The sequence below is a fragment of the Mastigoproctus giganteus genome, chromosome 2, assembly GCF_048544385.1.
Source record: "Mastigoproctus giganteus isolate SK-2022 chromosome 2, ASM4854438v1, whole genome shotgun sequence".
Lineage (NCBI taxonomy): Eukaryota > Metazoa > Arthropoda > Arachnida > Uropygi > Thelyphonidae > Mastigoproctus > Mastigoproctus giganteus.
In genome coordinates, this window is record NC_143576.1 from 143,292,571 (window position 1) to 143,318,759 (window position 26,189).

Here is a 26,189-nt window from a genome sequence, read left to right on the forward strand (position 1 = left end):
GAAAAAACCGAGTGTCCGGAAAAAAAAACTATGCAACCTTCGCCTGAGACCTATTAACTCAATTACGTTATGAAAAAGCTCAAATTCCTCGCGTCAATGACGGGATTCGAATACACATTTTTCAATTGGTATGGAGAGGATGGTGGTTATATCCATTGTGCTAATGAAGCAGTTACCAGTGTGTGAAGTGCAGGTCACATTCTTAATAGTTAGTGCAGAAGCGCGGAGGAATTGTCTAAGTACTGAAAGAAAAGTGAGAGGAGAGCGCGTGTTTTTTCTCCGATTAAGGAGGGAATGGCGTATATGGGTGGATGGGATGTTGGTAACTGGGGGAACGTCTGCCACCTTGCACAATGCCAATGCTTTAAAAATAGGGTTGCTCGCTGCTATTGGTCTTGTTAATTGTAAATCTGGTTCTATAGATGTCAACTGATTCCAACCAGCGGTGGATTTTAAATTCCATCCATAATCTGTTTTCGCAACGTTTGGTAGGACGCTATGGATATAATTAGAGGTGGGAGATAGCTAGGTATGCAACTAGTTGGTGCCTTTGGCGTGGGCTACCAGTGGGGAGAAGATTGAGGGCAGTAACAGGTGTTACCTCTTGTCCTATATTATTGGTAGGACGGTACCTGTATAGTTGTGGCGTGGATGGGTACTGGAAAGTAATCTTCCTGGTGATCGCTGGTTCCCAGTAGAAAAGAGGCCAAAAACAACGCAAACATTGCACTACTCATTTCTGGATATTTTACAGATTTACAGAGCTCTGTATCATCACAGTGTATCACGGCAGAATTGAACTAACATTTAGGGACTCCTCTACATAAGATACAACACGTCCACATATAGTGTGCAACTTCTTCTAGGTAATTGCATTTTACAAACTTCGCAAGATTCTGAATGCACTTTGCAATACTCCTCGAATAGAAAGGAGCCACATCGGTGGGGATGTGATTCAATGTCTAGTAAACGCGTTGCAGATGACGTACCCTCATTTACGTGTTCTTGAGTGAAAAGCAATTCCCAGTAATGTAGGAGTTCCTCAGGGAAGCCGCATTCTTGGAGGCCCGCTCTAACTTTGCTTATTTCTTTCTTCTATCCGAGTCGCTTGGACAATGTGACCGTTCCCCGCTCCGCTCTGCTCTGCTCATTAGCGCCCGGACGACGCTATGTCGATGAGAGGAAACGTGGGCCGAATTGTAATTAGTGTACTGGCCTCCACACATTGTTTTGCGGTATACTGACGTAAAAAAGTGCGGACGTCATGATAAAAAGAGCAGGCTGTAATACTGTATACAGTACCGCCTATTGTAATGTCTCCTAGTTGAGAAAAGCTCCATTACTGGAAGCCAAAAACTGTTTATCTATTTTGTTTTTATCAGATTTATTATTGTTATATTTTAACACTTTTAACAAGTTTATTTTAATTTATTTATATATGCCATTCACATGTGTGCGCGTACTATTGCTTTTATCTGCAGTTCTCATTATTTTAATTTATAAATTTTAATAATACAGAAATAAACTTCATTACTAGTCTGGTTGGTATCTTCAACGATTTGTGTAACTGTCCTATTCCCGACTTTAGGTTCTTTACATCTTATACTTTCACCTTAGACTACTTTATAGTCTTAGATGTATTCATGCATATTCGAAACAACCAAGCCACTAAATAATTTCTAAGAATATGATTTACAGGCATCGGAGTCATTTTTCTTAAGGGTGCGAGTTTTTCTGGGGCATTTATTAAAGTCCTTTTCCGTCTGTGTGAAAGTTTTGTTAATGTGTTTATTTTTACTCTTTTTTGGTTGTACAGTATATTATTGGCGGTAGAAAACTTTTTCTGTAGGTTTAAGGAAAAGTTTTTTTGCTGTTACAGAGGTAAGCCAGTCTTATAATTAGTAAATAAATAAGTAACACTAAGTTCTGTTATTTTTGTTTACATTCTGTTTCTGTTAAGAAACAGAATGTTAACAAAAACAAAATATGATCAGTTTGTGCATCTTCCCTCGCGGAAGAAGCGATATTCTCTTGCAATGTTTATGGTGTAGGGCTTTTGTTTTTCGATAGAGCAACGCTCGATGTGTCACAGCTTGCTTTGAGAAGAATTCAGACTTACTAGCTTATTCAGGGCCTCGATCTTACCCTGGTAAAATCACTGTGGTACGAAATGAAAAAAGCATGCGAAGGCTCTTCCATGGAGACCAATAACATTTGTTCAATTAAAAACTGTTCTTCTGGAATAACGAGAAATGTCCATCGATAAGTGTCATCAAGTGGTGGAAAGTGCTCTAAGAGGAATATATACTACAGGGTGTCTCAAAAATATTGGTACAAACGTTTAGGGGAGGTAGGTAACATCTAAAGGAATGTGAATCGCATAGGAACCCATAACCGGAAACGTCACCGTAAGTCGGTACACGGCGCTGTTCATCAGTTCGCGAGAGGGAAAATTTCTGGTTTACTGATTAAAGCAGTAGTCGCCGCACGAAGAGCATGCATCGATATACGAACTGTGAGCTGGCAGATATGCACCTAGTGTATGGATTAGCAGAGGGCAATGGACGAGCCGCTCAACGAATTTATGGAGAACTCTTCCCAGACAGACATGTACCGGACCACCGTTTTGTTTGCGAGTGTGCAGCAAAATTTGTGCGATTATGGGTCATTTAGAGGTAACAGGAGTAGTGCGGGCAGACCACGTTCGACGCGAACTCCAGCCATGAAAAAAAGTGTGTTGAATGTCGTCCAGAATAATCCTACTACCAGCACACGTGCCGTTGCCTCTGCCTTAGGAGTGTCTCGTCGCAGTGTACAGCGTGTCTGGCACGACGATTCCTTACACCCCTTTCATCTCCAAAGGGTTCAGTTACTGCTCCCCCAAGATCATCCTGCACGTGTGGCTTTTGCGCAGTGGTTTCTCCAAGAAATTGTTCAAGACTTGAATTTTCCAGCCTATGTTTTGTTCACGGATGAGGATTATTTCACTCGGGAAGGCTTATTCAATCAACACTTTTCACGTGTGGGCTAACGACAACCCACACGGTGTGCGCCCCCATGCGGCACAACATCGCTTCGCAATAAATGTGTGGGCAGGTATGGTCGGTGACTGCTTAGTCGGCCCATACCTGTTACCATCCCACATGAACTCCGCTAAATATGGGATCTTTCTTGAACAAGTTCTACCAGGGTTACTTGACGATGTTCCAGCAAATGTGAGACGCAACATTTGGTTTCAACATGACGGGGCGCCTGCCCATTATGGAAGGTGTGTTCGTGACCATTTGGACAGGCGTTTTGGGCGTCGATGGATTGGCCGTGGTGGACCCGTTGCCTGGCCCCACGCTCACCTGATTTCTTTCTGTGGGTGGGCTCTCAAATCTATCGTGTATGAATCGCCTGTGGAAACGGAAATGGAACTCGTGGCGAGACTCGTCTGCGCTGCGGCTACTGTCAAAGAAACTCCAGGTGTGTTCGACCGTGTCCGCCAGTCCATGCTGCGTCGGTGTCACGCATGCATCGCGTCTGATGGTGGAACCTTGGAGCATCTGTTGTAACATCATGAAATGCATCCATCTCGTACTCCATTGTTAATATTATGTCAAATAAATGTTTGCCACTAATTACTGCCTTGTGTCATTTCTGCTTCTTGTGCCTCTGCTACTACTTTCCCGTGACGTTTCCGGTTATGGGTTCCTATGCGATTCACATTCCTTTAGATGTTACCCACCTCCCCTAAACGTTTGTACCAATATTTTTGAGACACCCTGTATATTGCAAGCCAAAGAAATTATATAAAAACTTATGGCAACCGAAAAAAGACATGAACACAGCATATAGTTTTAGTAATGTGGGTAATTCTGCGATAATAATTTATTGTTACATCTGAAACAGGATGTCTTTATCAGTTAATAAATATAAAAGTGTCACTTATGAAATCTAAATAAAACACTTTAAATAATTTTTTTTTTGTAAATTTTGCAATATTAGCCAGAGCAACTGCCTTGTTTGATTGTTACGCAATACATTTTGTTTTTAAATCTTTAAAGCTTTTAAATCTAATAATATTTTTGCTTAATCAAAAACTTAGGACTGTACCACACTCAGATTAAATGTGAATTATGGCACTAAGGCAATTACAATGAGTCTAATTGCGAGTATCCTTCGGTAGGTTTATTGGTCCAAAAATAGAAGTTTCCAGGAAACAAAAAAAACAAAAAAAAAACTATGCGATTCACGCCAGAAACCGATTCGGTCTTTAGCGAGATCGGGGTCACGTTTTGAAAAAAAAAAAAAAAAAAGTCTCCAAAAATTACTTGAGTCAACGATTAGGATTAAAAATCAGGCTTACTCCTCCTCCCCCCCCGCCCACAGTTTTCCCGTGTGGGGAGCACGGCGATTTGAGTGTAACACGGAAAATGTGCGAGTAAGTTATGTCAAAACAGTTCAGTTGTCCTCTCCTAAATATATGTATAATTAGTGCGTTGTGCGCGCGTATGCGGTAGCACAGTGGTATCGTCACCGTCCTCTCCACACCGGGTGGAAAAGGCCAGGGTTCGAATCTTGTCGACGACGCGAGGAACCTTAATTTTTCTTCACTCCGTGGTTGAGTTAGTTAAACCTTTGCTATCTCAGGCGTAGATAGCAAGTCCCCGTCCCTCCAGAAACTGAGGTTTTCGTTCAGCAAAACAGGCAAATCGACCAGAGAACACACGCAATTTGCAGACACAATACACATGGGTATATGTAAGAAATTACCGAGTAATCATAAGTTTGTTTTTTTTTTTGGTGCTACGTGTATACGATGAGTGAATGTCGGTGCCTAAATGAGTGCGTGTTTCAATCCCCCCCCCCAAACGTGACTCCGGCAGTGAGGCAACCTACACACGAAATCTTCTACTTGCTGTGCCACCATGCTGTTCCACTCACATGGTGTGGAATTTGCTCATACTGGTTGCAGCTACTCTGACCAGTGTGAGATTTTCGCAAATGTACTAGTAACCACAATTACGATCCCCCATAGGGCACCGGATCCATGAATTTATTTCCCCTTAACACCTAGAATCACTCCTCCCATCCCCAAATTTTCGCCTGGTGGGTTCTACAACCTTAAATCTTTTCCTCCTGTTTTTAATAGTCCTTCCCCTGCGAGATGGGCTTCCCCCCAGGGAATACCCCTCTGTTCCTTTGACTTCCGATTTCATGGTGAGAGCCTTCCTATCATCTACTTTCTTTATCTTCACCTTTTCTCCAAAACTCGAACAATATGGCCCCCGCTCCTTTTCCAATTAAAAAAAACTTTTTTTTGTTTTTTGTTTTTTTTAGGGACCCTCCCTGGCAAGCTCAGGGTTCGCCAAGCGACATACTTTATCTACATCGTATGTCCAGCCTACCCTTCCCCCCTTCGAAGTGCTGGACGGGCAACGAGAATTCCCACTAGGGAACGTCCCACTAAATCGCCGGAAGAACAACAGACCAACATTAAACCCTACATTACACTACGCTACGCTGACTAAACAATAAACTTACATTCTCTGGCCTTTACAGAGTTTGGTACTGAAACAGAATTCGGGGTAGGATTTCCGATGCCGCATGCCAAGTAACACTATATACTGAATTTAACCCACCTGATCCGCAATAGTAGAAGTTTATTGTAGCTACTCACGCATACCACCGAAAACTCGTGTACGTAAACAACTACATTTTAAATTCAAACTCTTTTATATTCCCAATAATAAGAGAATTCTAACTGTATGTTTACATTGATTTGCACATAAACAATACTGTTTCAAATCTATATAAACTTAAGATTTTATTAAAGGTATTAATAAAATTAGAGGTGCGTGCCAGTAATGGGAAAATGCAATACAGGCGAGCCCAAAAGTCTTAATGAGGCTTGCCTGTAGAAATCACTTTTCACCGCTCTGGTTTAACATCCGTGCTTAGACGCACATAATCTGAGGCTGTTATCTCAAACGAGACTCCTCGAAGGCTTACGATCTATAAAACAACCCATAGTCTCTCTCCATAAATATTTTTCTTCTTAATAAAATCCGCGCAAGAGCATGCGGACGTTCAACTCCCATTTTCCCCACTTGGTTCCCTAGCCAAGCATAATTATTAATCGATTCATAGAATTATACGCCATATATTAAAGCTAAAACAAGAAATAATTGTGATCTCTCTCTGTATTTAATCTCACCTTATTATCCCAACTATCTTTAGTATAAAATGATTATAAAATAAATTTTTACGTAATATAAAAATGATATTTAGATCCTGGCTATTCTTTTGTTTTTCTGTGTAAATTTAACGTACTAAACCCCTTTTTGCATTAAATCTTATTTGTTGAAGCTTGATTTTTGAATAAACTTTGTTACTGCACTTCCTCCCATATCGGAAGCTACCTATGATCGAATGTTTTCAATAAATAAATTAAAAAACTGTTAATTATCAACTCTGTTCAATGTTATGAGTGATCCAGACCTTTAAAGCTCGTTGCCAGAACACAACTCTTGAGCTACGATCCCGATTGAAGGCATTGAGACAATCTAATAAAAAGTCATCAGAAGCAAAGGAATTAAGTTCTCAGCAGAGCTAGCAATTATATAAGTAATAGGGAGTTTCGTATTAAGTGCAATAAAATTCCGTTAAAACGAACTTCTCGGTGTGCAAGAATCATTTCGTTGTACTGGAATTTCGTTCCAACGAATATCACTACAAATTATATCAAAAGAATCATTATTTATGTAAATAAGTTCTGTTGCGCTTTTCTGATATAAATAGCAATTTCTGCTTTGTTTTTTTAACTAACTTTACAGTAAAAAGAATATAAAATGACAATAGAACTAGAAAGCGAAAAATAGTTTGCTTAGAAAGAATTTTATTTATAACACCACACACTCAGAAATAGATACAATTAAAATATATACAATTAATTCTTACCTTTCACATATTAATAGGGCAATTTTGTTTTTACTTTTCTTTTTTTCCTGAATTAACATGAAAATTCAACTTCATTGCAACCTAAAATAAGTGGGTAACGCGGGGGTTAATATCTTTCTCAGCTTCTGTTCAGAGAAAAAAAAAAAAACATTAAAGTGTCTGTTGACTCCGTGTACTATTTCTTAACTATCGCACTGAACTGTATAAAGAACAGTTACAAACTTGGAATGAACGGTTATATTCCAGATTATGGGCCCACCTCCGGAGTAAGTGGCTTCTTTTGATTGAATCTTAGTTAGGGTGTTTATCCCACATTGCCGCTATTTCAAAATCGGTGTTTATAGCCAATATTAAAATCGCGGGTTGGGCTTTGCAATCTGGTACCTCTTCCGATTGATCTTTACAAGTACAAGTGTAAGAGTACTAACAATAGCCCGCTATGGTTGGTCTTAGGGTGTTTATCCCTACCTTGTCGCTGCTTAAAAACTGGAAAAAGAGTTCCTGATTTTAAAACAGCGGCAAGGTGGGGATAAACCCTAACTAAGATTCAAGCAAAAGAAGCCACTTCCTCAGGAAGTGTACCCATAATCTGGATATAACCGCATTTGTTGATCGCATAGTCTAGTACTGTTAAGGATCAATGCAGCTATATTTATAACACTCCTCCCCTTCTCTACATCATTCACGAATCGCTCCAAGAATGTAATAATGTCTTCGACTTCTTCAAGAGTGGTATTGTCATTTATTAATTATAGCTCGCCTAACCTTACAGTAGTTCTGGGAAGCGCTATAGAAACAACCTTCCTCCAACCACATAAGTCAAGCATCACAGCTACTCCATAAGTTCTCATTACAACACTTAAAGTTATTGAAGTGTTGTAATGTTGTATTCTTCGTGACTCAAAGGTAGAAGAGCGTTTTCTTATATAAGCTTAAGGGTAAAATAAAACTTGAAGGAATTATAGCAAAGCTTCTAGTTACAAAAACTGCTGATTTTGATTGCGTGACTGAGCAACGATTCTTCATTACAACTTAAATTAGTATTTTGTAACGACTTTGTTAGAAATTTCTTCAGGCAAAAAGTAAAGATAAGACGTCACCTACTGAATGAGCACATGTTAAAAGAACAATAGAAAAAAATCACAAGAAATCGATTGACTTGTCTGACGTAAGTTATATGGGAGAATCGTCCCTTATAATACATGTTTGGTATTCATTCCTTTCCCATGTACTTGATTTAAACTCTCCAGAAAATACTAAGGCAAGTTATTAATAAATACGCAGTGCTGAATCATTTAATCCGAAAATAGGGCGTAATGTTAATCAATAAAAAAAATTCAAAAGTGCTAAAAAAAAAAAAAAAAAAACACAGAAACGAAATCTTCACTCACTGTACTCAGAGAAAAGCGACAGAGCTGTAAATACATAGCGAAACAGCCCAACTTAATTCTTACAACTTCACGTTTAAAATTGAATTTCTTGAGTGCAGTGAATACCGAATAGTTGACTTAAGCAGAGATAGAGAAAACGAACAAGTGCGTCTAGCTGCGCCACCTAAAGAAAGAATCTTTATTGCAACAAGGTGAATAATAATTTTAAAAAAAGGGTCAAAAATGACATTTTTGTCTCGTTTTTAAAAAAGCTTTAAAAAACGCTTAAAAATTGGCGCAACAATCTATAATCATAATTATATTGTAGGATGGCTGCCATTTTGGGTTTTAGTCATCCTTGTAACCACAGGTAGAGGCGCGTCGATCGAGTGCCGAGAATTCCAGCTGCCGGTGGTTACCACCACTATTGAAAGAGGTCGACAATTTGTCACAAGCCTTGACAAAAAGAATTTCAGTTCAACAGTGTTGCGTGTCAGTAGTTGACCAGTAGTCTGTAGACGGCATTTGTTCTGTGTGCTTGTCAGTTGTTGCATACACACTTGAAAGTTTTTATTTTATAATTTTAAAAATTTTAAGCCTCAAATTTTAAAAAAGATAAATTGCGCATTTAACGAAGACCTTCAAAAAGAATTCAAATTTATTAAACTGGACAATTGGTATAGTGATAAAACAAAAGTGGTTTGTCAACATTGTAATGTTAATTTTTCTATTCCTCATGGAGGTAGGAGTGACATTAACCAACGTCTACGTAGTCAGAAACATAAGGATGCTGATAAAAGTTTGAATTCAGTTCAAAGCATCAGCTAGTTCATCGTAAGACGTGGAGAAAGTGATAAAACCGCAGCATGCGAAGCTGTTGTTGCCTATCATACCGTGCATCAAGTTTTCGTACAAATCACTGCTTGTACTTTTAAGCCAAACTGTGGCGTTAAAGTTAAAATTACAGATTTTACTTCTTTACCTGGTGAAACATCCGAACTACAAAGTTATGTTGAAGAAAATAATAGATAAATTCTCCTTACAAAACAAAATCGCTGCTGTGTGCCGATAATGCCAACACAAATTTTGGAGGTTGTAAAAGAGTTGGTAAAAATAATGTATGGAGAAAAATTGAAAATGAGTTGGAGCGAGAGATTATTAGTTTTGGTGCACATATTATTCACAATTGTTTCCAGAGTGCTGTCGACTCTCTACCAATCGATATTGATTGTTTTGCAGTTACAATATACTAATATTTTTTTATATACAGTCAGAGTCAAAGAACTTAACTTTTGTGAATCTGCAGGGGACAATTATGCAAGTTTATTGGAACATGGAAATGCAAGATTTTTGTCCATGGGCCCATCAATTGACAGAATTTTAAGCATGTTTGACGGACTTCGTTCATATTTTCTTTCTCAAGAGAAAAGTCCTGTTATGTTTAACAATTATTTGAAGATCCCCGTTTGAAATTATGGTTGTCATTCGCAGGAGATCAAGTTAACATTTCAAACATATATTAGTTTTATTGAAAAAAGTATTTCAGCTACAGAAGGAGCTATGAATAGTGAAAATGTTACAAACATATTAGAAGCTAGAAAAAACGAACTTTATAACAGATGTTAAAAATAAATTAAATGTTAATATACGGAGGTGAAATTAGTGTGGTCAAGTTTTGAAGTAGTTAAGAACTTTTATGAAACCAGCTTAGAATATGTAAACAAGTGGAAATGCAGTTTGGGAAATACTGAAAACTTTAAATGGGTATTACTGAGAAAGGTACCTGAATGGAAAGAAATAACGAACAGTTTCAACGAGGAGCTTATTACACGAACACATGGAATAAAGAAAACATTTCTGCATCTGAAAGATGGGTTCAAATATTTTCTGAAGTGCGTGAAAAATGTCTAGCTTTCCAGGATTTTAGTAATGTTGTGGAATTTATTCTTTGCTACCTGGAAGTACAGCTTCTGTGGAGAAAATATTTTCCATAGTGAATAGCATGTGGTCGAAGGAGAAATTCAGATTAAGGGTTGAAACCCGTGTTAATTATAAAGCAAAATTGTAATATGGAGCGTGATAAGTTTTACAAGATCTTAAAAAGCAAAAATTTGTTACGCAAAATACGTTCATCCGAAAAATATTCTTGGTGTGAACATGATGAAGTGCAGTTCTCCCCCCGCCACGTGGACCTAAAACATTGTGAATATTTTTTTCTGCTCTTTCCGAACAAGATTTCTCCCCGTCCCGTTTCGGCCTCAAGGAATTATGGTTGTCATGAGTCATGGAGGTAGGAGTGACATTAACCAACATCTACGTAGCCAGAAACATAAGGATGCTGAGAAAACTTGGAATTCGGTTCAAAGCATCAGCTTGTTCATCGTCCCCCGTCCCGTTTTGGCCTCAAGGAATTATGGTCAGCCTATGTATATCATACACGCCCTCACATGTGTAGGCATGAAGACGCTCAAGAACAGTGCGTCCTTTGGTATTAATTTCAAAACTTCTGAAATGTTTTCGCTGTATGGATATTTCGGTGTTGTTTTATATAAATCAACATTATAAACTTCGCACTGCATATTAGTTGCATTGCAATTTTCTGATTACACTATTTGAAACCATACGAGTCTTCTTGAGTAATAAAATTTAGACATTCAGGCATAAATTTTATTAACCATAGATAAACAAATGGGTAGAGAGTGAAGCTTCACAGCGAACAGATTACTACTGACATTTCGAAACTCCAGTTTCCTCGATGTCCTGACGGTGAATACTAACCTTAATGAAGCAATATTAAGTGTCCATCAGTATAACAGCAATTATTCATTAGGATGCTAGTAAGTGAGTAAACGTAGAACAGCATTAATTTGTTACTATATATTCATTACTATATATAGTCAGTTTCCTACATCTACTCTAAAACGAAATTCCTACAAGATTTGTTTCCTTCATGTTTCGTCGACACTAATTTCAGACATGTCATCACGTACTCAACAAAGGGATGTTTACACATGAACCAAATCTACTGCATTATTTACTTGACCTTTCATATGTAGCTGTGATGCCGGTAAATGTAATGTAACTTGACTTGGATTATTGGCAGGCTGTAACAGAAAGGTTAGGGGACAGATACGTCTAACAGGTTACGTTTTGGAATCTCCAATTCCACGAAATACGTGACCATTGTTAACAGTGAGTGCCACTTCGATCTACTCTAAACCACCGTAAGTAGACTTCGGAGAATTCAATGCCATGTAATAAACGAATAGATATACAGTACACTCTCCTTAATCCGGATCGAATATGAAAAATTCTGTTCACAGTTGAGTACCTTGAAAGACACAAGGTTTAGGAAGGCAGATGAGTAAAAACTCTGCGCGCGAAACATACATCACATTGTGTTGTTCAGAATCGTTATTGAACGAGTAGGACGGATGTTATTGCTTATATCGTTTCATTTGCGGGCTACTTTATAAGTATAAATGTACATAAGTTAACATTTTATATAATTATGGGTTCTAAAGAATTAAAAAGTGAAATAAAAAGAAAAACACTTTAGTTTAATTACCATTAACAAGCCCAAAGTGATAGAAAAACTCGAAAATGATGTTCCTGGGGAAAAAAATAATTGCTGAAGAATTTGGAATTGGCCAACTGGCTATGTGAGATATTAAAAAACAAAAAAGAATATAGTTTAAGTCTCTACAGCGATTTTTTTTTTTTTATCAGCACTACCTATATCATTAAATTTTCCATTATTTGTGTTCGAAATTTTTTTTTTCTATATCTTTTACGGCTATCTTTTGCTTCACTAATCCAGATTATCGCTTAATCCGAATGACCTCTCCCCCAATTACTCCGAATTAGCGAGGGTGTACTGTATTTAAATTTAGCCTGAGTTAGTGTAGTTATAATCACCGTCCTCCCCAAACAGGCTGGAAAATGCCCTGGCTCGAATCCCGTCAATGATTCGAGGAACTTGTGAGTTTTTTTCAATCCTTGGTTATTTCGTCGTGCTCAAGAGTAGATATCAAGATTCCCCTCCCCCTATCGGAAACTTGGGTTTTTCGTTCAAAAAAAAAAAAAAAAAAAACGGACAAATCAACCAAAAATACTGCAGATACTGGAAGTTTAAGTGAATTGTAGCAGCGTAACCAATATCAGCAATGGATTAAACTATAATTTATAGCGCTACTTACATGTTTTAATAATTTAACTTTATCACGTAGTCCGCAATGTGTGACATTAATATTCGTAGAGCTTTTAGAATCGGTAATTTGGCGTAGATATAATGTAGTATCGCAAATAGCTGAATTAGTTAGAATCACGTAGGTTGGCAATAGATAGTTAAATTTATTATCTATTATAACTACTTAGAAGTTACAAACGTAACGTTCTAACTTAATACATATAACTTAACTTGATAGGAGATACTCAATTCATATAACGGAAACTTCGTTGGAAATACGAAATACGTATACCGTAAGTTTAGTGTAGTGTTTGCAATTGTATTGAAATTGAATAAAAATCATGTCACAGTACAGAGCAGCACAGCAAAATTCTCAAGGCAGTGCGAGTGCTGTGGCTCGGGGGAGACCTGAGGGGGAGGGGTTGTGCTCTGAATCAGAGCCTTTTGAAATGTACTGCTTGTTTGATGTTTATAGACTATCAGGAATGGACACGATACTGCCAAAGAATTTTTTGCTTAACGTAAGCAGTGTGAGGAAGTTAGGCGCCAACTCGGCGTTGTTATGGGCCTTTATGAGAATTTGAAGAACAGGGTGGATGTCCTTGAAGGATTTAAATTGGGGGCCCATCAAGCTCTCAGCTGCCCACATCAACGCAACACAACGGCAATCCTGAAATATATTCTGCAAAAAACGATAGGTGGAACAGGACCAGAGTATGTCTTCCAGGGGGAAAAAAAAATTGATGACTTGATTATGAAAAATTGAAAAAAATAGAGCAGATATCATCTTTTAAGGGTACAAAAGGTGATACTGTTGTACACGTTGGCACTAACGATATCACGGGTAGGAGACCTGCGGAATTACTTAACAAGTACAGGTCAATGTTGAAACAAAGTCGTGAGTTAGGGTTCATTTGAAAGTGTCTGCAATTCAGCCCAGACACGATAAGAGGGTGTATATGATGAGCTTCTTGTCAATCAATTCGGCCTGGATAGATTGTGCAAGGCTCATGAAGTAAAATTTTTTCTCAGCGTGGTCTGTACGTGTTAACAGGAGAGGTTGCTTCTACAGGGATAGGATACACTTAAATAGAAAAGGTGCAAGAATATTTGCTAATTCGATTGAGGCAGTGTAAGGTGGGCCGAAAAACTTCTATCTTGGGGTATATACAGACTAATAGATTAACAGTAGCCATAGGCAGCAGTGGAAGTGATTCTTGACTTTTATTGGAATTGGGCAGCAGCCTGGAAGGCAACTTCATGGGGAGACTCAAGAGCTGCTGGGGGTCATCATGAAACAATAAATATATGAGCTATATTACGGTAACTAAGAGTAAGAACATGTACATCAATGCTAGGAGTATAGTAAATAAAATTGATGAATTGAAGTACTGGTCAAGACATCAAAGGCGAATATTGTTGGGATATCAGAGACGTGGTGTAACACAGATATAAGGAATGGAAAATTGGAATTTGGGGAGCACAATGTGTATAGAAAGGATAGGAAAGGAGCAGGGATTATGCTGTTAGTTAAGAAACAAAATCTAAAGCAGTCCAGTTGACATTGGTGGACAGTGCAATGTTGAGTCTATTTGGTGTGACATAAGCACTGGAAAAGTAAATGTGAGGGTAGGAGTATGTTATAGGCCAAATGACTCTGATGAGTACAAAGAACAATTATACACAGAAATGACAGTGGGCCAGTAAATCAGAATGTCTTATAAGAGTGGATTTTAACTTCTCAGACAGACTGAAACATGTGTTGGTCATTCGCGCACTAGCAAGACTTTTGTGAATTTATTGGATAACTGTTTTCTACAGCAATATGTTGGAGAGGCAACTAGAGGGAGTAACACTCTTGAACTTATTATCAGCAGTGATTATTCATGCATTAAGAATTTGTAGATAAAGGAATCACTAGGTGGCAGTGATCACAGTGTATTGATGTAGGATTTACTTAAAGATGTAACTACCATTAGAGGTAAAGGGAAGGGTTTTTGCTTTCATAAAAGTGACTACAGTGGTCTCAGACAGTTTTAAAATTCTATAGTAGGACCAAGTGATGATGTTACCAATAGCACATTCTAAATGGGAAGCATTCAAAGATCCAATATAGTTAGGGAAGGACGTTACGTGGTTGTTAAAGTGGTATTAATATAATAACAGCATTCAAAGAATTAATCTTGGAAGCTACCAGGCTTTTCATGCCAACTAAGAGGTACTGTTCAAAAATTCTGTGCTAAATAGATGTCGGATGAACTGATAACACTCGTGGCAGAGAAGAAAAATGCGTGTGATACATATAAATTATCAGGCGATACAGATGCCTATGGTAGATAAGCTAGTCTGTAATCAAGTCACAAATGAATTTAGGCCAGCGAAGGCAGATTACGAGAAATCTTTGGCAATGGATGCAAAGAAAAACAGCAAAGACTTCTTTACTTACACTGTGCTGCCAATTTATTAGGTACACCTACCTAGTAGCATGTTGAGCCGCCTTGAAAACAGCTTGATTTCGTCTAGACATGGATTGAACAAGACGCTGAAAACGTTGTGCAGGAATGGAGTACGTGCAGACATGTGTGTCACGCAATTCCTTGAGATTCGACGGAGGTGTAGGCCTGCAGCGAACAGCCCTTTCCAGCTCATCCCAAAGATGTTCAATAGGATTGAGATCCAGAGAATGAGCGGGTCACTGCAGCAAAGAAAAGTCATTGTCATATTCCTGTAACCATTCCATGTGATTCGAGTACCAAGGTTGTATTCGAGCTCTGTGCACCGGCGCATTATCCTGCTGGAAGTAACCATCTGACTGAGGATAAACTGTCAACATGAACGGATGCACTTAGTCAGCAACAATGCGGCATTCAGATGTGAATCTATGGGTATCAAATGGACCCAACATATGCCAAGAAAACATTCCCCACTGCCCCCATCACCTTGCACAGTAGTCGTCAGACATGACGGGTCCATGGATTCATGTTGTTTTCGCCAAATTCTGAGCTTTCCACCAACATGATGCACCAGGAACTTCGACTCGTCAGACCAAGCAACTGTTTTCCAATCCTCGATAGTCCAGTGCTGGTGTTGCTGTGCCTACAGGAGGCGTGCTCTCTTGTTCTTCATTGATAACAAAGGTACGCGATGTGGCCGTCGGCCATAGTAGCCCATTCTCGACAAAGTGCGACTAGTGGTCCGTTGCGATATTTTGTTCTGCGCACCAAGGTTGTATTCTGACGTGATGTGCGACATTGTGGCCCGTCTGCTTGCACGATTCTAGCCATCCTCCTCTGACCTCTCTCATCAACAAGCGATTTTCTTCCACAGGAGTGCCGTTGAGAGGATGTTTTCTGTTCGTTGCACCATTCTCGATACACACTTGAAACTGTGGTCGTGAAAAGTTCAGGAGAACTGCCGTTTCAGAGATGCTTTGTCCAACACGTCTTGCACCTACTACCATGCCACGTTCAAAGTCCGTTAGATCATTACTTTTCCCCATTCTTGCTACGGTTTTTTTGGCTGATGCTGCATAAGCTTGCTTTCTTGCATCATATGCCAATACTAATGCTAATAAAACACAGGCAATTTATGGACGTAATACAAACGGGTATAAGTGAATTCTTGGGTGACTTTAATGTGACAGTCTTTAACAAGAGTAATTAATTGCGCAAGTCACTGGTAAGTCCACACTAAATCATAAATACGCAGGTATATTTTCTTATTTTCTACTTGTGGGTGCGTTTGAGCATCTAGCCCTGCAGATATTTTATAAAGCTGTTTAGAATGGTATTTCCATAGTGGATATACTGGTTGTATTCTAAATTCCATTTGGTTAATGTACTGTTCGAATTCCATTTCATCCCATTCTGCAGTTTCTCACACCATTTCGCTGTTATCTGTACTGAAACACCCACACGAGACTAATTACTTCATTTGACATTTTGTACTATTAATCACGCAATATTCCTTCCTATAATTCGGCGAAAGTAGTAACGCACGATTATATCATCGGACTTTTCCTATTCATTACGATGTTGTCCCTACAAAGTGCAATTGCAATGCAAACTCTGACAAGAACGTTTTCAATACTGCAACAGGAATTCCTCGCCATTAGAGATGCAGTTTGCCGGAATGTCAATGTAGACCTAAGACCGTTTATGTTTCTCGTAAACACGGACTATTCGTGTTAAAGACACTATTTTCAGTTATGATTACCCCTTTCTTCACATTCCAATGATAATTAATTGTTACATCTCGACAAACAGCTGGAAAGTTTCTCAAGAATGCTCTAACAAGGTCTACGGTTCATGCGCAATTAATTTACTTTAATACCCCTCGTCAAACAACCTCAGAGTCTTAGCTGTAGAGCAAACAATCAATATTTCCATGACTGTCCCTGCCTGCTTTTGTCGTGAAGAGTAATAGGTATTATCAAAGACCTGGCCAGTGGCTGGGCGTAATCGCCTGGGAGAAGCGGGTGTTTCCAGAGGACCAAAATGTTAAAGTTTGTACGGATAAACCAATTAAACAAAATAATTAGCTGAGCTCCGAAACCATGAATGGTGAAGCGTTCTTTGTAAACGTAGCCAAATTTCTAACTCACTTTAGGTGTTGGAAGAGAAGGGGATTATTTCTTGAAAAGTGGCCCTAGTAACAGAAACTTTCTGAACCTTGACACGGCGTAGATCAGTATTGCTATACGTTATCGTATTTACTAGCCAATCTGTTAGCCGTTATTACCTTCGTCCTTGAATATACAGTCTGAAAAGTAATGAGATAAATTCTAAAAAACCAAATGTTCAGAAAAAGATTTTATTTGGAAAATCCTCCAAAATAGTCGCCTTGTCTGACTGTCGAATTCTTTGTAGTACTGTCATTTCTAAATGGGAATGTTGCAAATAATTCGAGAAGTCAAACCAAACTTTTATGAAAAAAAAATAACTAGTTTTCATTGTACGATATTGCACCTGCGCATTTCGCGTTAATGTTCGAAGATTTCTTTCGAAAAAAAGAGGTTACTGATATCAACTTTCCCATTCACCAGGTCCGGTTCCGACTGACTTCATTCCTTTTCCGAAGTTAAAAATGAAGAAAAGAAAACCATTTCATACCATCCAAAGTACCCAAAAGAATATGGTAGACCATCAAGGAGATAACTTTTAAGAAATCTCAGGAATGCTTACAAGATTAAAAGTGGTGTAACAAGCGTATAGAGTCCCATGGAGACAATTTTTAAAGATTTTCATAATAAATTGTTTTTCTGAACACTTTTTTTAGAATTTGTCTTATTGGTTTTTAGGTTTTCTGCGTTTTATTCATGATATGAGCTCCTTTGCATCTACAAAGACAAATCATATAATATTCAAAGAGCCTCAACCAGGAATCGAATTTATGATATTAACTAGAATTTAATCACTTAATTTCTAAGTACGAAATTAAGAAATTTATGTGTAGTCAAATAATTAACTGACACTAAATCTCGATATTATACGCACAAAGTAATATAATGGATAAAGGAGTTAAGTGTTTCTTTTTTTCAGATATATATGATCAAATCCAAACTTAGGCATTTTTATTTTCTTAACTATTGTTTGATGCATATGTCCACTTATGAGTTGTAGAAGTATATTAAATGCAAAATCTCTGTACTAACATATATAACGCACATTCTCAAATATTGAATATAGATGACTTTCAAAAACATTATTACTAAATTACATCATTGCAAGGCAGTATTTTAAATCTTACCAACGGTACGTCGGCTTAGATCAACTTGCGCTGTAGATATGTGAACTCTAATCTTTTCGAATACTATTTCATTGTCAGTTAGCAACATTACCATCACCGTAATAAGAAGAACAGTCAATAGACTATTCCATCTCACTCCGACGACCAATCTCACTAAGATCATCGTCCAAATAAGACTCCGGGCAGTTCTCTTTTCCAGCCTATCTAATTCCCAGACTGACTTTCATTGCACGCTGGAGCTGTTCTTTCACGTGAAGGTTTGACATGAATCCTTCTTTTGAGAACTTCTCAAAATACTTCGCGTTGAAAGTAGCCAGAAATCCTTTCACTTTCACAATAGAATTTAAATCTCTGTGGAATGAAACTAAATTAAGAACTTTACTTCCGTGCTGACCAGTGATATTACTGATATGAAGTTTTTATGCCTCCTACAACCCTAGAATGCAAAGTCTTAAATGCAAGTATGCAAATCAGAGTTAACATGGACATATTACACAGTTGGTAAGATATTCGAGAGGCATTTACATACTCACCCTTATGTACACTTCTCTGCATATCTTATGAATCTTGCGGTAACGGTATTTTACTCAAACTAAGAGTATAACATCTGTTTTATTATTATATTTGTTCGTTCGTACCCTCGTGGGTAGCACGGTCGGTAGGATCGCCGTCCTCCCCGCACCGGCTGGAAAAGACCAGAGTTCGAATCCTGTCGATGATGGGAGGAATTTTTATGGGTCTTTTTCAAAACGTGGCTGACTTAGTCAGTCTCAGGCGAGGGTAGCGTGGTGTTTCCTCCCATAAACTCGGATTTTTCGTCCAGAAAACAGAAAGTCGATCTCAGAACACATGCAACTTACAGACAATATACATGGAGCAACACAGCCTTAGTTGCCGATGCTTCTAAAATCCTATTACAACCAACGAACCTCATTTGTGTTTCCCAACTCTGTCTCTCAATGTTCATTGTTTTGTTTTAATTTCTTCTATTTGTTGTTGCTTGATTTTAGACTTCTTTTTCCCCTCTGTGCTCGTTTATTTCTATATTTTTTTAATTCTGCTTCTTTCGTTTCATTCTCAGTACCTCCCCTTTCTTTCACTTTCCAGTATTCCTTCTTTTACTCCTGTCTTCTCTTTTCCTTGCCATGTTATCTCGGCGCATTATACCGATCTTTTTAAAGGAAGTCGTTTCAAAAAAAAAAAAAAAAGATGGTAGTTAAAGTTACAATAGAAACACCAACAATGGTTTTTCATTGCCTAGCTGGGCACATTATCTTTCTGTGATTATACCAGAAAGTTCGTGCCGTTTCTTAGGGATCAGATCTCATAAAGACTTGTACGATTCTGCGAAACTGAATGCAATCAATACTTGAAAAGTTTGTAAGAGGAACATGCGAATGCAGTTGTAGATATGGACGATCTTAGTGAGTTACTCCATTACGAAAGTAAGGGAAGTGGCTCACATGCTAATGGTATCACGAAAGTCGCTGTAAGAGATAATTATCACCCATTTAACTCAGGTCTGCTGAGGATCGAGCTGTAAATTCAAGAAAACGCTTTATTTATTTTTTTTTTCGGAAAAGGAGACGAATCGATTTCATGTAGCGTTGTCTACTTTCATGCTCACTTTAGGGGAATGATTTCTACAAAACAGTACTTCTTCCAAATTTTTAAGAAGGAAAAATGATTTTGGAATAGTTTAAGCTTATAAATAGATTGAAACAAATAATGTCGTCACTCTGACTGGACTTTGTGGGAAGCACAGTTGTTATAATCACAGTCCTCCCCACATAGGGTGGAAAATACAGTTTGAATTCCGTCAGTGACGCGAGGAATTTATATGGGACTTTTTTTACACTGTGGCTGAGTTAGTCGGTCTCAAGCGAGGACAGCATGGTTTTTATTCCCGGAAACTGTTTTTTTGTCCAGCAAACCGACCACTAACACACGCAATTTTTACAGACATCATATACGGGCGCAATATGACCTAAGTTGCTGATGTGCCTAAAACCTTACAACTAACCAACCAACACTAACTGAAAGATAAAAGCAGCAAACTTCAAAAATTTTATTACACGTCCATCATATCATGAAACCACACAAGATGAGTCAAACGAAAACAAAAATTACTTTGAATTATTTTTTATCAATAACTGGTTATTTATTTTTCACCAAATCTCGATCACAGTTTAGGAAATTGTCCAATCCGTATACCAGACTTTGAGCAGATCATCTTCCTTCACGTCACCGTCCTTGTGCAAACTGCGTTCTGTCAAATCACTCTTTCAAATATTTTAAAATCGTAAACCGAGTAGTTCAGGCTGTACGGAGGATGTTTAATCACTTCCCAACTTAATTTCACTTCTATTCATGAATGGCACAACAGCAGTCCTGGCTGCTGTGCCATTTCATGAGTGAATGTGAAAGAGTCAACTCGAAGAACAGCATTACCATTACGTTTTAGTGCTTTCGAAAGTCTTGCATTGACTTGAGTTGGTGTGACGACGACTGATGTTTCCACTGGATGCTCTGTCTCTTGCTCTTTGGTCAAAAGTACCTGCACTATGTCTCGCCGTCACTGTGAGATTTAAAAAGCCATTTGGGGTAATTAGTTTGTTGAAGAAACCTTCCTGAAAAAATTGGAAAACTGCGTTGCCGTAACTTCGATACATTCGTCACTGAACTCCATATGTCTCTATTGCTCCCCGCGCATAAATTTATTATTAGAAGTGGTGAGTTGGTGGTGGTAGTAGAAAGACAAAATTATGCAAGGAAGTGGGCTTCAGCATCAGTCAAAAATAAATAAATCTGAACATTCATACTATTCCAATTCCTGTAAGATAACCATCCAGTAATGTCACTGCAACGTTGAGAGGCGACTGATTTTCAACCAGTGTTCTACAATTTGCTGTCCATAAGTGAATTTCATGTGATCCAGTCTTCCATTAATCCAAAAGATTTTATATTTTTATCCCTCCCCTGTTCTCATCTGACCTACGAGGGAGAACAGACTTTCTTAATTCATTTCATCACCTTGCAATTGTTCAATACACCTCAGTGAGACCTCCTCTCAGATGTCTGTTTTCCAAACTTTGCGATGCACACCTAAGTCGTTCTTATGTGCAGTGCATCAATTTGCACACAACACTAATCTGATTGCCCTTCTTTGAACCCTCTCCAGAAGTTGTCATTTTTTCAGATGCGATCTCCCAATCTGAATACAGCATTCCAAATGGAGTCTAATGCAGACTTGTGTGGAGGGATAATGACCTCCTTCCTACTAGAAAAGGTCCTATAAACAATGGACATGACACCGTGTTCCTTCCTTCCTATCTATATGTTTACACTGCACGAAAATTATGTCAGATTGAATAGTAACACCTAAGTATTTTTCGTCGTGAAACACTTTTAACTTCTCTTCCCCTAGCTTATACGTAACCCGAGAATTTCTGTTCCCCAAAAGCATAATTACATTTAAGTTAGACATAATTAAGCTTCTAAATGTAATTTTATAATAATTACATTTATAATAATTAAACTTTAGTTGCCATATTTCAGAATACAACTGATACAAGTTCTTTTGAAGCAATATGACCTGGCTCCGTTTGTTAACCACCCACCCCACCTTCATATGTTCGGCAAACTTTGACAGCTTCACTTGTATCCCCTTGTCAATTTACATACGTAGCAGTAAGTAAGTTAAATTCAGACAATCAAAATTTTCTTTTAATTTCACTCATATTTTGAATTAAATGTCAAATATTTGGTGCTACTTTTATTTTTAAACTTAAAAATGTATTCTCGTATTTTTCTATTTGTTTCATATCTTTTGAGTACCAGTATATATTTTAAATATACCAGTGGATATTTTATAAATATCCTACCTGATATTTTTAAAAATTATGATCAAATTAATTTTTTCTCAACTTTTCATAATCCAAAGTGTTTTCTAAGTGGTAAGGACGCTCGAATGAAAGATGCAATGTGAAACGAAGCTAAAATCTCCAAGCGATAATAAAAAAAATTCCTCTGCCCTTTCGAATAACCATGACAGTGCCCAGAAAATACAAAACAGAGTTCAGATTTTATTTTCTACATGTTAAAAGATTTATTTTATTATCTCACAGAAAAATCCTAGCAACTCAAAGAAAGAAATCCAAATTTGTAAGAATTTGTGCCAACGTGAAGCACTTTTATCGAGAGGGACCAATAACTTTTTTAGGGATATGAAGATATTCCAGCTACAAAAATTTAAAATTCCTGAAGCATATTGCCGCTACTTTTCGGCACTGTTATGGAAATTGCATTTGAAAGTTAAAATTGACTTGAAATTTGATTTCTATTTCTGCCTTCACCTGCGGTTCCCAACAAAAAATAGACTTCTACTCTCTTTTATTCCATTCTGTAGACGTTTATAGTTCTCCCTGTGCGAAAATTTTATGTCGAAATAACCACGTTGAATAGCGATTTCCCACCTCTCACTTTTGTTCAGTATGAACTAAGTAAGACCATTATTTCTTCTACGAGTAATATAGTTTACTTTCATAAAAGTGGCAAAGTATATTATACACTAAAATATTCATTTTGAACAACTATAATGCATTGTGATTGCCATTTGATCACACCGGCTTATTTACTAAAATATACGATTTCCCTGAAGGTGTAGTGCATTTGTCACTCGTTTATAGGGGTCTCAATTCGCCTACAAAGAATTCTTAAACTTCTCTTCAATGGAGGCTATAATTAGCCAATCTGAGACGAAGATAACAGAATCATTAAATCTATCAGTTATTACGGTGTTTTTAGCCAGTACAATATGCAGATCAGCTCTTGAACTACTGCACAGAAATAACACACACACAGCAGCGGAATATGGTTTTAGATGTTATGTGCTAAATAAATAATTATACGGACAAAAATATACACTTTAAAAAATTAAACTATGATTATACCACTGTAACTCATGTTCGAAACGACAATAACAATGGAAATAACTGGCGGAAAATATTTGGTTATTTATTCAAAACATGAAAGCGGTTCCAGTACCATGTGTTCAACATGGTAAACCAAGTGGACAAGTTCATCGAAACCAAATCAGCCACATCTGGACAACCATCATTCATAACAAGTTTGTTTCATACAGAAGCACAAAGCAGACAAAGTATTTATGTATTGCAGTAGGTAAAGTACCTTTTGAGGAAACAAATGCCCTCTGCTGTCTCTCTCTCTCTGGCTGATATTCAACTTTGGCATTACCAATTTCTTACCTGCATATAATAGTCCAAATAGAGATCTTCATCTTTGGAATGCTGAGAAGCTTGGAAATCCATCGCGTATAATAAGCCCTGTTCGATAGCATTCCACCACCTGTCCGTTAAGATTCGCTATTCTTTCCATTTGAAACTTCGATTGCAAACCTGTTCCTTCTCTTGCATAATTTCTATATTTGTGCTACCGCACTGCCCTCTACAATATGTGTATAACTAAAATTTGTATATAAAGTATACTTATTGGTGAAGTTCAGAAAGCTTTAGTAACATCATAAATTCGTATCTTAAAATCACACTTTTCATTCCTGGGGGAAATTCGCAAAATTCCAACGTATACTGAGCGAAGCTGTTCGCGATTTTCTTCTTGATGTCTTTCAGTTATCATTCTTCAGTTCATATTTTAATGAAGTTAATATATCACTTCCTTCCAAATTTTTACTTCTCTTTCCTTACTTCGACTCTTTTTTTTATGGTAATCTATCGTAATAATTAACTGGAATGTAATGCTAATTTAGCATTCATTGTGCTGAATCAAAACAAAACAAAGAAAAAATCGAACAGATCGTCTTCAAACATTCGAGGAACTAAATACATAATATTTTAAGCACTGCTGTTTCAATAGTTTAAAAAAAGTTAGGCTGGTTTAAAAACGCAAAGGGCATCTTTGTTGTTATTATGACTTAAGCGTATCTGCGACTTAGAACGTATTGCGCCTTATCTAATGTGTCTGTAAATTTTGTGTTCTGTAGTCTTTTCTTGTTTGCTGGACGAAAAACCCGAGTTTCCGAGAGGAAAAACCCATGCTTCCCTCGCATGAGACTGACTAACTCAGCCACGTTGTGAAAAAAAAGTCCATAAAAATTTCCAGCGTCAGTGACTGGTTCGAACTCAGGTCTTTTCCAACCTGTGGGGAGGACATCGATTATACCAGCTGTTCTACTCACGGAGGCTTGGCAACTGCGGTTGGGCAACTAATCGGTTGCTTTGATGGAACACATTGTTTTTAATGTAATACGCGTAAGGAAGTTTTTTTATTTTATTTATTTTTTTTCACAACAAAATTGTTGCCTGTATTAACTGTGATAAAACATGTTCAAACGAAACATTTTGATGAAAAAACTCTGCGGCCTAACAAGTACATATTATCAAAGTTGATCGAGGAACATGTTCATCGATCACATTCGGAATTCATTCGAAATAATCGAAATATTATCTTAAATCCGCTTGTAATTTATTAATTAAAAGTCTTTGATACTGGATGTACCCAACTATGCATTTGTGTTGTCATTCCTTCATACCACGAAGTGTAGCACATGCATACGCGATATCTCCGTGATTTAATTGGAAAAAAAATCACAAATATGAACAATTGTACCATTCCAGTGTTTGCACGCTCGCTACCATCAGCAACTTAATTACCATCCCAACAGTTTAGCTACCAGTGTGGGCTTAGCATTAGTCTACAGACAATCTTCAGACTATTTATTTACATCCTGTTTTTGTCCAAGAATTCTGTAGGCGGAATATTTCTCCGTCTACAGGACCGCGCTATTTTTTTGCCCTCATCGCCTTTCTCTCTTTGCGAAAGACATCTTTCATAATGTGCGAGTCATTTCATTTCCCTTGCTTCTCATTTCCTGCGTCTCCCTCTGCGTACATCTTCCGCCATCAAGGAGTCGCAATGTCTTTTCTCCATAAACAGCTATTCGAGTTCGAAGATAACAGGAAACATGCTGTATCGGCTTCACGGAGAGTTATATAAGACGGTCGCCCAAGCAGCGAACGTCATTTCCGTTGTAAGAACATTGGTGACAAGGACGCTTTGCTACTTACTCTTAAGAATGCTAAAAGGAGAAAGTTACTATTTGTGTTGTAACGTGAGGGCGTCTCTCCAGGTGTATTTAGATATTAACTTTGCATACCACGGCTAAAGCCGAGCGAAAAGAAATATTTGTTGTTTCAGGTAACTCAAACACACGGTTATTTACACCACTGCGTCTAAACTGAAACATCGAATGTTGTAGTAAGTGAAGCGTAAAAATGTATTGATCGATATTCCCACGTTGTTATTTCCCAGGGAGAAATTTTTTTTATCCCAAAAAGGAACTTAGAAACAAAACAACAGATGGTCACATGATTCTAAATCTGTCAGAAACTACTAAAGAAATATGCCCGCATTATTATAACTTACTCCAAAATGCAAGGACTATCGGAAGTCCAGGAGTAAGAAAAAAAAAAAAAGAAACTTGGAGGCCTTAGAATCGGATCACTAATACGACACTACGAAAAGTGGGCATACAAGGGTTGTTCGCAAAGTAGTAGCAAAAACCTTTATGTGACCAAGGGCTGTTGTTCGAAAAGTCGCAGCAACACAGCTCCCTCGTGAGTAGCACAATTGGTGTGATCACTCTCCTCCCACACCGGGTGGAAAAGACCTGAATTCGAATCCCGTCAATGAAGCGAGGAATTTTATGGGTCTTTTTTGTAATTCTCTGAGTAGTGAAGATATACTGCCAGGACAGCTCATGGGGTTTTGTCAATGACATACAGAAACTTTGCTAGCAGAGTTAAGGAAGTGATTATACCTTTGAATAAAGCCATGATTAGACCGCATCTTGAGTACTGTGTCTGGAGGCCTCGCTTTAAGAAGTATGTAGATCTGTTGCA

General features: G+C 37.8%; 1 protein-coding gene across 1 annotated transcript in view; it reads right to left on the minus strand.

Moving 5' to 3' along the window:
* Positions 1-23,650, minus strand: part of LOC150089627 (U-scoloptoxin(11)-Sa2a-like) — a 169,915-nt gene extending 146,265 nt beyond the window's left edge. The window contains exon 1 of the mRNA XM_090368694.1: positions 23,520-23,650. Within this exon, the coding sequence (XP_090224820.1) occupies positions 23,520-23,611 (92 nt within the window). The 5' untranslated portion in view covers positions 23,612-23,650. The remainder of the gene's footprint in view (positions 1-23,519) is intronic.
* Positions 23,651-26,189: the final 2,539 nt, after the last annotated feature.